This window comes from Phyllobates terribilis, unplaced genomic scaffold (assembly GCF_046119375.1).
Source record: "Phyllobates terribilis strain yellow unplaced genomic scaffold, ASM4611937v1 Scaffold_364__1_contigs__length_1914224, whole genome shotgun sequence".
NCBI classification, from domain to species: Eukaryota; Metazoa; Chordata; class Amphibia; order Anura; family Dendrobatidae; genus Phyllobates; species Phyllobates terribilis.
Window position 1 is genome coordinate 1 of NW_027363124.1, and position 17,943 is coordinate 17,943.

Below are 17,943 nucleotides of genomic sequence, written 5' to 3' on the forward strand. Positions count from 1 at the left end.
GATAGATTGGCCACCATCATGCCAAAGCTAATATCACGCACACAGTCAGGTTTCATCAAGGGTAGACCGGCCACGATAAACATTAGAAAAGTACTATTGACACTTGACAAGATAAATTTTAACCCAAGGACGAGAGAAACACCAGCTTTACCTGCAATAGATGCTGAAAAAGCTTTTGACAATGTAAGATGGGATTGGATGTATATAGTGTTGAGAGGAATGTCTTTTGTAGGCCCCTTCTATGAATATATACGCACCATATACTCATCTCCGAAGGCACGGGTATACAGTACAGACCAAAAGTTTGGACACACCTTCTCTAAATTTAAACATTTTTCTGTATTTTCATGACTATGAAAATTGTACATTCACACTGAAGGCATCAAAACTATGAATTAACACATGTGGAATTATATACATAACAAAAAAGTGTGAAACAACTGAAAATATGTCTTATATTCTAGGTTCTTCAAAGTAGCCACCTTTTGCTTTGATGACTGCTTTGCACACTCTTGGCATTCTCTTGATGAGCTTCAAGAGGTAGTCACCGGAAATGGTTTTCACTTCACAGGTGTGCTCTGTCAGGTTTAATAAGTGAAATTTCTTACCTTATAAATGTGCTTGGGACCATCAGATGTGTTGTGCAGAAGTCTGGTAGATACACAGCTGATAGTCCTACTGAATTGACTGTTAGAATTTGTATTATGGCAAGAAAAAAGCAGCTAAGTAAAGAAAAACGAGTGGCCATCATTACTTTAAAAAACAAAGGTCAGTCAGTCTGAAAAATTTGGAAAACTTTGAAAGTGTCCCCAAGTGCAGTTGCAAAAACCATCAAGCGCTACAAAGAGACTGGCTCACATGAGGACCGCCCCAGGAAAGGAAGACCAAGAGTCACCTCTGCTTCTGAGGATAAGTTTATCCAAGTCACCAGCCTTGGAAATCGCAGGTTAACAGCAGCTCAGATTAGAGACCAGGTCAATGCCACACAGCGTTCTAGCAGCCGACACATCTCTTCAACAACTGTTAAGAGGAGACTTTGTGCAGCAGGCCTTCATGGTAAAATAGCTGCTAGGAAACCACTGCTAAGGACAAGCAACAAGCAGAAGAGACTTGTTTGGGCTAAAGAACACAAGGAATGGACATTAGACCAGTGGAAATCTGTGCTTTGGTCTAATGAGTCCAAATTTGAGATCCCAGGGGGAGGTGGATCTTCCTGGTTGCAAGTTCTATAGAAAAGGGTTTTCAATACCCAAAGTCATTTCAACAGTTTTGGGTGGAGGAGAATGTTGTGATCTAGAGGCAAAATGGAGATCACACGATTGTGATAAGGTCGGACTACACTACTGATAAAGCAACCACAGCCGGTGACTGAGAAGAATCAATGACTTCTCTGTATTTAGTGGTCACTACTCACCTGGCCAGCCATATGTAGGAATCTCCTCTTTACACCACTCAACACCCCTCACATATGTCTCTGTAGTATTAATATGGGTCAGATCTTCACCCTGAAACAAATATCGTAAAAGTCACAGACAGATGGAGAAGTCCCATCTATGATCAGCTCTAATCCTGCCATCTCCACCGTTCTCATTACACAAGTATAAAACATATAATACTGGTGGATAAAACAAGACTGAGCACAAGACCTTCACAGCCGTCTACACATCATAGGGGAAATCTCATGACACCTTCTCTCCATCTACCTGATGATCCTGAGGAGCATTGGGATCTTCTTGTTTACAGTCCTGTCGAAGAAGAGGACGGGGACATCTCTCTGGTGTTGTCCTCTTACTGGATAGAACTGGAGGAAAGAAAATTCATGGACTGAATTCGTTCTTTACATACAGATAATTATAGGCCGTGTGTATTTAGTCCTGTCTATTACCTGGTGATGTGAGGGGCTGGGGAACCTCCATCATGACGTCCTTGTACAGATCTTTGTGTCCTTCTAAATACTCCCACTCCTCCATGGAGAAATAGACAGCGACATCCTGACACCTTATAAGAACCTGACACATACAATGATACCATCATCCCCCCGATCCCTTCATAGCGTTACTGTATAATGTCCCAGCATTCCCAGCAGTGTCACCTCTCCAGTCAGCAGCTCAATCATCTTGTAGGCGAGTTCTAGGATCTTCTGGTCACTGATGTCCTCATGTATCAGGGGGTGAGGTGGAGGCCCTGTGATTGGGCTCAGGGGTCTTCCCCGTCCCTCAGACACAGGGGCCTGACAGCGCTCACTAGAGGTCTTCTTCACTACTGTGTAATCCTGGTTATGGAGAGACACATTAATACATCTCACTCTAGACATTTCCAGAGTCCTCACCTCTCCAGTTCTGTCCATCTGTTATTCCCATAGATAAGAATGATGTAATGTAACGTCATCAGAATCTCTCACCTCTCCAGTAAGCCGGAAGAGGATCTCTAGGGTGAGGTGTAACATCCTCTCCACCATCTTGTCTCTGTCCATTTCCATCCTTGATGGATAAAATCAGGAAAATTCTCTTATATAGAAGATCTTCACTGATCTGATATTGTAGAGACCTGAATGAGAAGATGAGCCGATGTAACATCATAAAAATCCTGTGTAATTGTAACATCCCTGGTGGCGTGCTTGCATAGTGCACCACCTCCCACTATGCAAGACCGCAATCTTACCCATCAGTCCAGCCTGCAAACCTTGCTCCAGTTCATGCTGTGTGCTTGTCCCTTGTCTGACTGCTTAGGGCGGCGGCCCGGTTGCTTCCTGATTCTTATAGCTGCTGTGGGCGCGCTCCTAATGCATCCCCAGCCTATTGCTGTGAGTCACTGGATATTTAAACCCCCTCCACCCTGAAGGTGGTGCCTGAGCAACACTAACAATCAGTGTGCTCCTTCGCCTCTGAGTTGCCAGGTCCTGTTCTCATCTTGTCTGTTTCCGCCATCCTGGGGGCTGTATTCCCAGGCCTGTTACCTGTGACTTCGTTCCAGTGTCAGTTCCTGTCTGAACTATCTCCTAGCCTGTTGTCTGTTTATTTCTATATCCGTACCTTCCCTTTTTCTGCAGTGTCTGAACCTGCACCTAGCTCCAACTCGTTGTCTCTCTACTTCTGTTTGTGACTTTAGAGTCCACTCGCTACTTCGTTGTAAGTACCTTGTGTGTATCTGGTTCTGCTTGTCCCTTTTCCCTTCCTCCATATCTACCTCCTGTGTTCTAACCGTCTTCCTGTATTTTCCTGTCTGTTCCATGTGAACAGAGCCCAGTCCTCTCTGCCTGCACCTTCAGCCCTGTCCTGCTCTGCTTGTCCACCGCTCCTGCGGTTTCGCTCTGCTCCCCCTTGTCCACCGCTCCGGTGGTTCTTCTCTGCTCTGCTTGTCCACCGCTCCGGCGGTTTCGCTCTGCTCTACCTTGTCCAGCGCACCTGCGGTTTCGCTCTGTCTGCTTGCTCACCGCACCAGCGGTTTCTCTCTGCTCTGCCTTGTCCACCGCTCCGGCGGTTTTGCTCTGCTCTACCTTGTCCACCGCACCTGCGGTTTCGCTCTGTCTGCTTGCTCACCGCACTAGTGGTTTCTTTCAGCTCTGCCTGGTCCACCACTCCGGCGGTTTCGCTCTGCTCTGCTTGCTCACCGAACCAGCGGTTCCTCTCTGCTCTGCTTTGTCCACCGCTCCGGCGGTTTCGCTCTGCTCTGCCTTGTCCTCCGCTCCGGCGGTTTCGCTTTACTCTGCTTGTCTACCGCATCTGCGGCTCTGTTCCTGTATCCCAGTCTGTACTGGACCCTATCCAGCCTGCGCTCCAACCTGCTAGTGCCTCCCTATCTGCACGCCAGCCGTGCCTGCCAGTACCTCCCTGTCGGCATACCAGCCGTGCTTACCAGTACCCACCTGTCTGCATACCAACTGTGCCTGCCAATACCCACCTGTCTGTATGCCAGCCTAACCTGCCTGTTCCTGCATTCCCCAGTTCCTGCATTCCAACAGCGATGTCCGGGGTCTGACCTGGAGTAGCACCTGGTCCTTCTGCTCGGTTCCTCCCTGGTGCACGGAGTCGACTGAGCTGCCATGCGACCTTGGTCGGATCGGGTTGATACTTAGTTACGCCCCTCCAGGCACTCCTCGGTTCATGGTACAGTGGGATCACTAATCAAGCACACCCCAGTCAGTCCGGGCGTGTGCATAACAGTAATAATACAATTACTGGAGATAATAAGGGGAAACATATGAGGAGATTTATTATTTTACAGTATTTAGTTTTCTTCTTTACATCTAGTAATAAAACCTATATACACTGCTCAAAAAAATAAAGGGAACACTCAAATAACACATCCTAGATCTGAATGAATGAAATATTCTCATTGAATACTTTGTTCTGTACAAAGTTGAATGTGCTGACAACAAAATCACACATAAATCATTAATGGAAATCAAATGTATTAACCAATGGAGGCCTGGATTTGGAGTCACCCCCAAAATTAAAGTGGAAAAACACACTACAGGCTGATCCAAGGTTAATGTAATGTCCTTAAAACAAGTCAAAATGAGGCTCAGTATTGTGTGTGGCCTCCACGTGCCTGTATGACCTCCCTACAATGCCTGGGCATGCTCCTGATGAGGTTGCGGATGGTCTCCTGTGGGATCTCCTCCCAGACCTGGACTAAAGCATCCGCCAACTCCTGGACAGTCTGTGCTGCAACGTGACGTTGGTGGATGGAACGAGACATGATGTCCCAGATGTGCTCAATCGGATTCAGGTCTAGGGAAAGGGCGGGCCAGTCCATAGCTTCAATGCCTTCATCTTGCAGGAACTGCTGACACACTCCAGCCACATGAGATCTGCCATTGTCCTGCATTAGGAGGAACCCAGGGCCAAGCGCACCAGCATATGGTCTCACAAGGGGTGTGAGGATCTCATCTCTGTACCTAATGGCAGTCAGGCTACCTCTGGCGAGCACATGGAGGGCTGTGCGGCCCTCCAAAGAAATGCCACCCCACACCATTACTGACCCACTGCCAAACCGTTCATGCTGAAGGATGTTGCAGGCTGCAGATCGCTCTCCACGGCGTCTCCAGACTCTGTCACATGTGCTCAGTGTGAACCTGCTTTCATGTGTGAAAAGCACAGGGCGCCAGTGGCGACTTTGCCAATCCTGGTGATCTGTGGCAAATGCCAAGCGTCCTGCATTGTGTTTGGCTGTGAGCACAACCCCCATATATGGACGACGGGCCCTCATTCCACCCTCATGGAGTTGGTTTCTAACCGTTTGTGCAGACACATGCACATTTGTGGCCTGCTGGAGGTCATTTTGCAGGGCTCTGGCAGTGCTCCTCCTGTTCCTCCTTGCACAAAGGAGGAGGTAACAGTTCTGCTGCTGGGTTGTTGCCCTCCTATGGCTCCCTCCACGTCTCCTGGTGTACTGGCCTGTCTCCTGGTAGCGCCTCCAGCCTCTGGACACTACGTTAACAGACACAGCAAACCTTCTATATAATTCTATGTAAATATATATTTATTTTTTATTTTAAATTCTTTTTTTTTTACAGGTACCATGGTACCTGGGTCTGGAGGTGAGAGTCTCCTCTTCTCCAGCCCCGGGTACCATCCACACATTGAACCGCATTAACATCCGCATGTATACATGTATACATACGGATGTTAAGCATTTCAATGCAAGTCAATGGCGGCAATTACGCTGCGTGTCCGCAAAAATAATGGACATGCTGCGTATTTTTCTGCAATGATAACCCGCATCGGAAATTTCCGCAGCATGTGCACAGCACATGCGGATTCTCATTGGGGACCATGGGGCATGTATTATCAAGCGTTTTCGCTGCGGAAATTCCGCGGCAAAAACGCTTGAAAAACGCATAGTGGGCACGCAGCCTTACAGCTGCTGGCAATGATTGAAGGAGGTCCCCCCTGCCAGCCTAACAGTGAGTAAATACAAATGGGGGGGCCTTTAGTCAGGGATGATAGAGGGGAAGGGGTTAAGTTACTTAAGGATGAATGGGGGCCATATTCCCTCATCGCCCCTTTCACAACTGACTGACTGCACGGTGCACCCCATTCCCTTATCCCCTCTGACTGAGGCTTTTCCCTCCATATCACCCCTGGCTGCACCCCCTCCCTGTATCACACCTGACTGCACCCCCTAACTGATCCTCATCCCCCGTATTACCCCTGACCTGAGCCCCCTCTCCCCTTATCACCCCTGACCTGAGCCCCCTCTCCTCGTATCACCCTGACTGCACCTTCTCTCCCTGTATCACCCCTGACCTGAGCCCCCTCTCCCTGTATCACCCCTGACTGCACCTCCTCTCCCTGTATCATCCCTGACCTGAGCCCCCTCTCCCTGTATCACCTCTGACTGCGACCCCTTTCCTGTATCAACCCATGTGAGCTCTCTCCCTTTATCACCTCAGACAGACTTAGCCCCCTCTCCCTGTATCACCCCTGACTGACTTAGCCCCTTCTCCCTGTATCACCCATGACTGACTTAGTCCCCTCTCCCTGTATCACCCCTGACTTACTAAAAGTCTTACTAAAAGTTACTAGCAAAGTGAGGCCCTTGATAAGAAGTTATGGCCTTAAATGTGGCAGAGAGATTTAAGTAAGGGAAAGCTCTTTTTTTATATCAGTAATAACGCCATACATAAGTGATTTAGGGCCCCCACCACTATTAGTGGATACATTCACATTATGCATTTGCTGCAGAATTTCTACAATGGAAAACCCATAGCAAATTAACAGCGGTAATATCCACACAGATATAGTGCAGATATTGTTGTCTTTACTGCTGGTTCACCTTTACCACTGAGGCTATGTTCCCACGTTCAGGATTCTCTGCGGTTTTGAAACTGTGTGTTTATGCAGTGTCAAAACTGCAGTGGCCAGATGTTAAAGCATAGTGGATGGGATTTCTAGAAATCCCATGTCCACTATGTGTGCATCTCAGGCTGCGGATCACCCGCGGATTCTGACAAGTGGCACGTCTTTCAGATCCACAGCATGTCAATTTCTCTTGCGGGTCCACATGTGGACTTTCCCAATAGACTAACATCTATTAGGAAAGTCCACAGGAGAAAAAAAAAATGGCGCTGCTCATTAGCATAATGAGGGCGGAAGTGCTGCGACTCTACTGCAGTGTCGGGGCCGCAGCGGCTTCACTCTGTGGGAATGTAGCCTGACTTGATCCTTTTGTATTGCAAAGGATGAAGTCGGTGGTGAATATCCGCAGCATCGGTTAATTCACGCTCTGGATTTTCTCAGCGTATGGATGAGATGTCATAAAATCCCATCCACTACGCTGGTGCTATAAAACATTGGTTTAGCTGTTATTACACATCAGGGGACATTTATCATTGAGTTTGCACCAAAATGTGGGCGCCATCTCTTTCTATAACAATAAGAAGTGTACTATCTTATATTATACCCTGATATTAGCGTGTTACCACACAATTGGAGGTCTTATATTTATTTCTATGTAGCTACGTAGTGGGCCCCAAGAATGATTTTCTCTGGTGGGCCCAATGTACTCCAGTCCGACGCTGTGTGAGCCTATAGTAACTCCACTAATATCAGGAATTTTATGTAATTCTACAGCTAAATGTTCCATCATCAATGTGTATAGCAGAGGTGATAAGGGACACGCTTGTCTCGTCCCCTTTTTAATAGAAAATGTGTCAGATAGAAGGCCGGTTACCCTATCACTTTAGGGTCAGTGAAGGATAGAATTTTAGATAACAAGAAAGAGCTCAACTCAATCTGTGGCAATATGCTCTTCAAGAAAGTCCAGTGCATTCTGTTGAACGCCTTTTCAGTGTTGACAAAAACAAGGCACATTGGGATCCCCTGGTTTTTTTTTGCATGTGAAATTAACAATGTTTTATCCGTATTATCACGAGCCTCTCTACCTTTAATGCAGCCAACCTGATCGCTGCTAACAATTGAGGGTAGGTAGTGGGAGAGCCATGGTGCAATTATTTTAGAGAATATTTTGACATCTACATTAATGAATGATATTGGATGAATATTAGGGCAGGCATTTGGTTCTTTTCCAGGCTTTGAGAAAAACCATTATATGACTCTTAACTGATTGGGGGCAAAGGAGGGGAGTCTTCTGAGATATTATTGAGCTCTTCGGCTAAAATGGTAATAACATGGGTACAAATATCTTATAAAATCTATTATTGAATCCATCTGGCCCAGGGCTCTTCCCGATAGGGAATGATTTATTGGCCTCTCCTATCTCTTGTTCAGTGAAAGCTTTGTCTAGTAAATCCTGCTCAGGGGTCTGTCTGGAAGGAAAAGCAGTGTCCATATTTTGTTTCAAGAATATTAGGTGGCATGTCGTGGTATTGTCCATGAATATTATACAGCGAGCTATAACAGCAACAAAATGCTTCAGCTATGTCAATGGGGTTATGAATTTCTGGCACAGGTGTCCTTTTATTTTGTATACATATGTCCTTTACATGCATGGATGTAACCTCCTTCCCAGTCGGAGACCACATTTATTTATGAATTTGTCCATACTTGTTGCTTGTGCTCTGAGGGCAGACAAGAATTATACACTCAGACACTGGCTGTGTGTTATTTCTCCAATGCATCGTATTTATTTCATTTGAACAAAAATGGCAGATTTAGAGATAATATATCTTAATCCAAATTAGCTCTTCTTGAAAGGGCTACCACGGCAACACACACACCAACATACATACAGAGTGGAAATTAAGTATTTGATACTCTGCGGATTTTGCAAGCTTTCCCACCTACAAAGAATGGAGAGGTCTGTAATTTTTATCGCAGGTAGACTTCAACTGTGAGAGGCAGAATCTTGAAAAAAAATCCAGAAAATCACATTGTATGGTTATTACATAATTAATTTGCATTTTATTGCATGAAATAAGAATTTGATAGAAAAGAAAAACCGAAATTAATATTTGGTACAGAAACCTTTGTTGACAATTAGAGTGGTTAGACGTTTCCTGTAGTTCTTGGCCAGCTTTGCACACACTGCAGCAGGGATTTTGGCCCACTCCTCCATACAGATCTGCTCCAGATCTTTCTGGTTTCGGGGCTGTCGATGCACAACATTTTCAGTTGCCTCCAAAGATTTTCTATTGGGTTCAGGTCTCGAGACTGGCTAGGCCAGTCCAGGACTTTGAAATGCTTCTTACGGAGCCACTCCTTAGTTGCCCTGTCTGTGTGTTTAAGGTCATTGTCATGCTGGAAGACCCAGCTATGACCCATCTTCAATACTCTTACTGAGGGAATTAGGTTGTTGGGCAAAATCTCGAGATACATGACCCCATCCTCCCTTTAATAAGGTGCAGTCTTCCTATCCTCTTTGCAGAAAAGCACCCGCAAAGTATGATGTTTCCCCCCACCATGCTTCACAGTTGCGACGGTATTCTTGGGGTTGTACTCATCCTTCTTCTTCCAAACACGGCGAGGGGAGTTGATTCCAAAAAGTTCTATTTTGGTCTCATCTGATACACATGACCTTCTCCCATGCCTCCTCTGGATCATCCAGATGGTCACTGCCGAACTTCAAACAGGCCTGGACATGTGCTGGTGTGAGCAGGGGAACCTTGGGTGCCCTGCAGGATTTTAATCCATGGCATCATGGTGTGTTACTAACGGTAATGTTTGTTACTGTGTTCCCAGCTCTCTTCAGATGACTGACCAGGTCCTACCATGTAGTTCTGGACGAATTCCAGACCTTTCTCAGAATCATCCTTACTGCACGAGGCGAAATGTAGCATGGAGCCTCAGGCTGAGGAAGATTGACAGTCATCTTGTATTTGTTCCATTTTCTGATAATAAATAATCTACATGCTAAAAAAATATGTTTGTTTCGCCGTGGCTGCATGTCTCATGGCTGTTAGACACCTACAACACATACAGGGATTGCCTAACAAACAGGCAATCCCTGCATATGTTTTGGATGTCTAACAGCCACGAGACATGAAGTCATGGTAATGCGAACATGTTTTTAGAGTACGCCAAAGATACTCAGTTAGCACCAAAGCATGCTTGGATAACCCCTTATCCGAGCACGTTCGCGCATCACTAATAATTGTGCCAACAATTGTTGCCCTCTCACCAAGCTGCTCGCAAATTGTCCTGTAGCCCATCTCAGCCTTGTGTAGGTCTACAATTTTGTCCCTGGTGTCCTTACACAGCTCTTTGGTCTTGGCCATGGGGGAGAGGTTGGAGTCTGATTTATTGAGTGTGTGGACAGGTGTCTTTTATACATGTAACAAAGGAGCAATTAATATAGGTAAGAAGAGAAGAGTAGGAGGGCTTCTTAAGGAAAAATTAACAGGTCTGTGAGAGCCAGAATTCTTGCAGGTTGGTACATGATCAATTACTTATTTCATGCAATAAAATGTAATTTAATTATTTAAAAATCATACAATGTGATATTCTGTTTTTTATTTTTAGATTCTTCCACAGTTGATGTGTACCTACAATAAATATTAGAGACCTCTCCATTCTTTGTAGGTGGGAAAACTGGCAAAATAGTCAGTATGTCAAATACTTATTTTCCACATTGTATATACAGTATATGTACACTTTGGGTCACTTCCATCTACAATAGCCCATAGTATATTCCTAAATGGTCAAATTTGACCACTAATACATAATTAGAGACACAAAAGGATCACCACACTTGTTAATTACTAAATAGTATATGTGGGAAATAACTGATAACACAATTCTGATATAGAAGCTCAGATTAGTGATGAGCGAGCATACTCGCAAGTACTCGGTACTCGCCCGAGCATCTCAGTACTCGAGATGCTTGGAGCTCGCTGAGTACTTGCGAGATGCTCGGGCGGATGCTCGGGTCCCCTCCCTGCATGTTTGGCTCTCTTTACAGAGCCAATGAACATGCAGGGATAGCTTATCACTCACTGTAATGCCGCAGCCATGTTGGTTGTGGCATTACAGTGATTGGCTGGCCGCACAGCGTCATCAGGTCTATATCAGACCTGGCGCCGCTGTACTCGTCAGTCTACTCCGCAATCAGGCAGAGTAGGGAGAGGTACTGCTGAGCTAGGGAGAGATTCGCTTGTTTATTAGGTAGTGTAGGTAGAACAGATCCAAACATATACATCTCAACAAACAGTCGTGAGGACTAATCCATCTTCAGAGATATCAGGCAGGCAGTGTACATAGGCAGGCAGGCAGTGTATATAGCAGACTGCAGTGCATATAGCACAAGAGGCTCCATTCCAATTCTGCCTTCTGCTGCTGTTAGATATTTCTAGACAAAGGCCCAGGTCTCAGGGGCCAGGAATAATTTTTTTTTGGATCTTAATCCTCATTATTTGCTTAAAAAGCAATCCAGAGAACACAGTTTTTCTGCGACATTTGCTTGTTGGCACTGCAGAATACAGCCAGGTCCTTTCAATAATACAGTGCTAAAAATCCAGCTATTTAAAACTGTATTTTCTCCGTCACACGGATCATATATACGTTTTCAGAAAATACTACCATTTCTGGCCTCCATTAAAAATTTGTTTCAGTGTGTCAGCGAAGTGTTTGACACCGGTTTGCTGTTTAAAATAGTTACCTACAGGCCAGGTATTTAAAACTGTGGTTTCTCCGTCACATAGATCACATATAACTTCGCTCCAAATTCAGCCATTTGTAGTGAGTGTGGAAGATATTGGCCTCCATTTAAAATGGGCAAGGCGCGTGGCAAGGGACGGGGAACTGGGCGTAATGGTGATGGTGCATGCAGAGGCCGAGGCCGTGGGCAAGCTGAAATTGTGCCACAACAAACACCCATATCTTCTCGCCTGACCTTCCTTACCAATGCCTAGGGGACCGCAGCACACCACTATTGAACCCAGAGCAGTGTCAAAAGGTTGTTGGTTGAATAGCAGATAATGCCGAGTGCCTGGAGACAACAGATCCCACACTTGGACACTCCGAAGAGCTGTTCACTTTTCCATTTATAGATTCGGGTCTCTTGCCCAGTCCACTTGAGAGGGGCAAGAGGAGATCACATGTAGCGATGCCCAAATATTTGAGCAGCCACGGTCACACGAAGGTGACAAGTGTCACAAGAGGTGGACGATGAGGAGACACAATTGCCAGAAATTCAAAAGGAGGACCAGGGTGCGGAAGTGGAAGAGCGAGGACAGCAGGACACAGGGGGAGGGAGGCAGAGCATGCCAACAGGCAGGAAGAAGTAGTGTGGTGGCCGCAGACAGAAGGCTGGCAAACGTTCACCGTAACACCAACACGAAGGAAGTTGCCAGTACAACTGTTAGGTCTTCCCGAGTCTGGTTGTTTTTTAAAGACTCTGCCGATAACCACACAAAGGCCATTTGCACCACCTACCAGGCCAGCATCAGCATCAGGGATGGCAAAACTACCAGCCTGACCACCACCACCATGATCAGGCACATGGCAGCAAAGCACCCGACTTTGTGGGCCGAACTCCAGGGTCCAGGAAGAGTGTTTGCGGGTGGCACCACCGCTTCTTCCACTGTTGTGCATGCAAGCCAATCACCTGTCCATGGTGCATGCGAAGATGCCTCCTGCCCTGCACCTGTAATTGCACACTCTCAAGTAGCAGGGTCAGGAAGCATGTCCACATCCTTGTACCAGCGCAGCGTTCAGTTGTGCATACCCCAGTCCTTAAAACGCAAGAGCAAATACGCAGCCAACGCCCCACAGGCCACTCTACTAAATTCCCACATTTCGTGACTGTTTGCGTTCGAAATGTTGCCTTTTAGGCTCATGGAGACAGAAGCATTCAGCAATCTGATGGCAGTGGCCGTCCCTAGGTCCCCAGCCGCCACTATTTCTCCCGGCGTGCTGTCCCCGCATTACACAAGCACGTGTCCCAAAACATTAGCCGTGCCCTCAATAATGCAGTTACCGTGAAAGTCCTCCTAACCAGGGACACATGGACAAGTGCTCGTGGGCAGGGAACGGTACATCTTGCTGACGGCACACTGGGTTAACATAGTGGAAGCCGGGACCCAGTCGGACCTTGGGATGGAACACGTCCTCCCGACGCCTAAGATTGCGGGCTTTAGGTCAATCAGGGTTGCCCCCACAGTCTACAGCTCCTGCATCTCAGCCTCCATTTCCGAAATGACCACATCAGTCACAAGCTGGAAGCACTGCCTCGGCCAAGCGGCAACAGGCTGTGCTGAAGCTAATATGCTTAGGTGACAAACAATGCTGAGTTGTGGACCGCTCTGAAAGAGCAGGCAGATCTTTGGCTCACACCGCTGAACCTACAGCCAGGCATAGTCGTGTGTGACAATGGCCGGAACCTAGTGGCGGCTCTGAGGCAAGGCAAACTCACACACGTACCATGCCTGGCCCATGTGCTTAACCTCGTGGTTCAGCGGTTTCTCAAATCATACCCGGAGCTCCCGGATCAGTTTTTAAAATACGCCGCCGGTGTGCCCATTTTAGAAAGTCACCTACAGCTTCCGCAGCCCTTGCCGTGTTTCAGCAGCGTTTGCAGCTTCCGGCTCACAGACTGGTGTGTGATGTCCCCACAGTGCAGATGCTGGGAAGGATTTGTGAGCAGAAGAGGGCAGTTGTTGAGAACCAGCATCAACAAGGCCGTCTATATTTAGTTCAGACTCCACACATAAGACCTCAGGAGTGGACATGGATGTCAGACATATGTACCATCCTCCAAAACTTTGATGACTCCAACAAGATGGTGAGCGGTGATGAAGCCATAATTAGCATCACCATCCTGCTTCTCTGTCTTCTGAAACGCTCTCTGCTCACAATCAAAGAGGATGCATTGCAAGTGGAGAACAATGAGATGGAGCAAGGAACCATACATGGTGATTACACACAGCCCAGCCTCATCTCATCCCAACGTGGATTGGGTGACAATGAGGAAGAGGAGTAGGAGGAGGAAGAACAGGTGCTAGTTTCCTGCGCTATAGACGGTACTACCTGCACAACTGTAATACCATCTGTTCAGCGTGGATGGCCTGAGGACAGAGAGGAGGAGGAGGTGGAGAGCATGGTCAGTCGTCCTCTTGGTGAGGACACGGAAGTCTTGCCTGTTAGCAGTCTGGCACGCATGGCTGAGTTTATGTTACGTTGCCTTTCCCATGACCCTCGCGTTCTCAAAATTTTGTGTGACAGTCATTACTGGTTGGTGACACTTCCAGACCCACGCTACAAGGAGAACTTTATATCTCTTATTCCTGAGGCGGACAGGTCTACAAAAATGTGGCAGTACCAGAAGGCCCTTGTTGCAGAACTATTAAAAAAATTCCCATCTGAAAACGATGACGGCAGAGGTCACAGTTCGTTGGACAACCAAGGACTACAGGTGAGAGAGACACAACTCCAATCCAGCAGAGGCAGGGGAACACTGTAAAAGTTCTGGGAAAATTTTCTCAGCCCATCCCATCGCACAGGCCCTGAGGCGCGGGGTACTTTCACAAGGGGTGCAAAGTTTGGGAAGATGCTGAGGGAGTACCTTGCCGACCGTACCAACGTCCTCTGTGATTCCTCTGTGCCTTATTATTATTGGGCATCCAAGCTGCATATGTGAAATGAAATGGCTCTCTTCGTCTTGGAGCTACAGTGGTGGCCAAAAGTATTGGCACCCCTTCAATTCTGTCAGATAATACTCAGTTTCTTCCTGAAAATGATTGCAATCACAAATTCTTTGGTCTTATTATCTTCATTTAATTTGCTTGCAAGGAAAAAACACAAAAGAGAATGAAGCAAAAATCAAATCATTGATCATTTCACACAAAACTCCAAAAATGGGCCAGACAAAAGTATTGGCACCCTCAGCCTAATACTTGGTTGCACAACCTTTAGCCAAAATAACTGCGAACAACCGCTTCCGGTAACCATCAATGAGTTTCTTACAATGCTCTGCTGGAATTGTAGACCATTCTTCTTTGGCAAACTGCTCCAGGTCCCTGATATTTGAAGGGTGCCTTCTCCAAACTGCCATTTTGAGATCTCTCCACAGGTGTTCTATGGGATTCAGGTCTGGACTCATTGCTGGCCACCTTAGAAGTCTCCAGTGCTTTCTCTCAAACCATTTTATAGTGCTTTTGGAAGTGTGTTTTGGGTCATTGTCCTGCTGGAAGACCCATGACCTCTGAGGGAGACCCAGCTTTCTCACACTGGGCCCTACATGCTGCAAAATATGTTGGTAGTCTTCAGAATTCATAATGCCATGCACACGGTCAAGCAGTCCAGTGCCAGAGGCAGCTAAGCAACCACAAAACATCAGGGAACCTCCGCCATTTTTGACTGTTAGGGACCGTGTTCTTTTCTTTGAATGCCTCTTATTTTTTCCTGTACACTCTATGTTGATTCTTTTTGCCAAAAAGCTCTACTTTTGTCTCATATGACCAGAGAAAATTCTTCCAAAACATTTTAGGCTTTCTCAGGTAAGTTTTGGCAAACTCCAGCCTGGCTTTTTTTATGTCTCGGGGTAAGAAGTGGGGTCTTCCTGGGTATCCTACCATACAGTCCCTTTTCATTCAGATGCCGACGGATAGTACGGGTTGACACTGTTGTACCCTCGGACTGCAGGGCAGCTTGAACTTGTTTGGATGTTAGTCGAGGTTCTTTATCCACCATCCGCACAATCTTGCGTTGAAATCTCTAGTCAATTTTTCTTTTCCGTCCACATCTAGGGAGGTTAGCCACAGTGCCATGGGCTTTAAACTTCTTGATGACACTGCACACGGAAGACACAGGAACATTCAGGTCTTTGGAGCCTTGAGATTGCTCATGCTTCCTCACAATTTGGTTTCTCAAGTCCTCAGACAGTACTTTGGTCTTCTTTCTTTTCTCCATGCTCAATGTGGTACACACAAGGACACAGGACAGAGGTTGAGTCAACTTTAATCCATGTTAACTGGCTGCAAGTGTGATTTAGTTATTGCCAACACCTGTTAGGTGCCACAGGTAAGTTACAGGTGCTGTTAATTACATGAATTAGAGAAGCATCACATGATTTTTCAAACAGTGCCAATACTTTTGTCCACCCCTTTTTTAGGTTTGGTGTGGAATTGTATCCAATTTGGCTTTAGGACAATTCTTTTTGTGTTTTTTCATTGAAGACAAATTAAATGAAGATAATAATACCAAAGAATGTGATTGCAATCATTTTCAGGAAGAAGCTGAGTATTATCTGACAGAATTGCAGGGGTGCCAATACTTTTGGCCACCACTGTAGCATTTTATCTGAGAGGGTTTTTAGTGCCTCTGGTGGAATTATAACTGATAAGCGCATCCGCCTGACAACTGAAAATGCTGACAGGCTGACTCTTATAAAAATGAACAAGGGCTGGATTGGGCCAGACTTCTCAACACCACCGAATGATAGCAGCGTAACATAAACTCAAATCCAGTGTCTTTTTTGGGAGATGCATTCCTATGCACCTCTTCACACCCACACATGGGTATACGCTTCCTGATTTGGGCTATTTGCTCTTGTCCTCCTCCTTATCCTCATCCTCCACCAACATATTACCAGGGTGAGCGTGGTCCGTTATGCAACACCCACATAATTTTGTTTGAAGGGTGTTTATGATGCCCGTAAAAAAATTTTTTTATACAGTATGTTCATGTAAACCCCCCAGGGATAAATGTTTGTCAGCCCATACACTTAGTACATGGGCATTACAAGTATAGGAGACCTGCTCCTTTCTAATGGGAACATTTTTTTATGAGGCCCTCCTCCACATCTCTTCCAAAGGGCATTGGAGTGCCTCCAAATTTTTGGCAACCCTTGCATTCACTGCATAGGCAAACGCAATGGAAGACCCACTTCCTAATAATGGGATCATTGTTTTCAGGAGGCCCTCTGACCTCCACATCTCTTCCAAGGGGCATTGGAGTGCCTCCAAATTTTTGGCAACCCTTGCATTCACTGCATGGGCAAACACAAGGGAAGACTCACTTTCTAATAATGGGAGCATTGTTTTCAGGAGGTCCTCTGACCTCCATGTCTCTTCCAAGGGGCATTGAAGTGCCTCCAAATTTTTGTCAACCCTTGCATTCACTGCATAGGCAAACACAATGGAAGACCCACTTCCTAATAATGGGAACATTGTTTTCAGGAGGCCCTCTGACCTCCACGTTTCTTCCAAGGGGCATTGGAGTGCCTCCAAATTTTTGGAAACCATTGCATTCACTGCATAGGCAAACACAATGGGAGACCAACTTTCTAATAATGGGAGCATTGTTTTCAGGAGGCCCTCCTCTAAGTCTCTTCAAAGGGGTATTGGGGTGCGTCCAAATTTTCAAAGGGATATTGGGGTGCGTCCAAATTTTGGGCAGCCCTGCCACTCACTGCATATGCAATAACAGTATAGGAGACCCACTCTTTAATAATGGGAACAACAAAGCATAGCCGGCTAATGGTTCTCTAAGAATAGTGAGGGCCGATTGCTGGCCCTTTAAGAATAGTAAAGGTCGCCTGATGGCCCTATAAAAATAGGCTTTGTGACTTTCAGAGTCCCTCCTTCATAAATGAAACAGGATGTGTCTGATCATGTCTCACACACCACATGGCCAGATAAGGTTGTAAAATGTTAAAATGACATTTCCTGGTGAAAGCATTTGTCACGATTCAAAAGCACTACGTGTGAAGATAGCCTATAAGGTGGAGGAGTATTTTTGTTTTTGGTTATTTATTTTGCCTTATATACAAGTCATTACCCTGGAAAGGATGTTCATTAACATAAATCCTTTGTTTTTGTATGTTTTATTGTGAGTCCGTAAAAGTGGCGTAATAACTCTGACAACATTGTTGACAGCAGTGACCTGGGTGTCAGAAATGCTTCCAGGGGTCTTCCCATGCCATTTGAGCACTGTTCGCATCGATTTGGGCAATTTTTAGTCCCTCTTGGGGAGACACTGGAAAAAAGCTCGAGTTTCCCATAGACTTACACCGCGTGCAGAATTATTAGGCAAATGAGTATTT

At 46.1% G+C, this 17,943-nt stretch overlaps 1 protein-coding gene across 2 annotated transcripts in view; it reads right to left on the reverse strand.

Annotated features, from left to right (window-relative positions):
- Positions 1–1,139: 1,139 nt before the first annotated feature.
- The window catches only part of LOC141222891 (gastrula zinc finger protein XlCGF66.1-like), a 146,613-nt gene continuing 129,809 nt past the window's right edge, over positions 1,140–17,943 (reverse strand). The window contains exons 2-7 of one of the 2 annotated variants that reach the window (XM_073666725.1): positions 3,980–4,177; positions 2,402–2,547; positions 2,093–2,272; positions 1,886–2,009; positions 1,704–1,801; positions 1,140–1,505 (exon numbers count right to left, since the gene is read on the reverse strand). In XM_073666725.1, coding sequence (XP_073522826.1) covers positions 1,407–1,505; positions 1,704–1,801; positions 1,886–2,009; positions 2,093–2,272; positions 2,402–2,479 — 579 coding nt within the window. In that variant the 5' untranslated portion in view covers positions 2,480–2,547; positions 3,980–4,177 and the 3' untranslated portion in view covers positions 1,140–1,406. Of the gene's footprint in view, positions 1,506–1,703; positions 1,802–1,885; positions 2,010–2,092; positions 2,273–2,401; positions 2,548–3,979; positions 5,693–17,943 lie in introns of those variants that run through there. The other variant, XM_073666724.1, reaches the window with a different exon arrangement.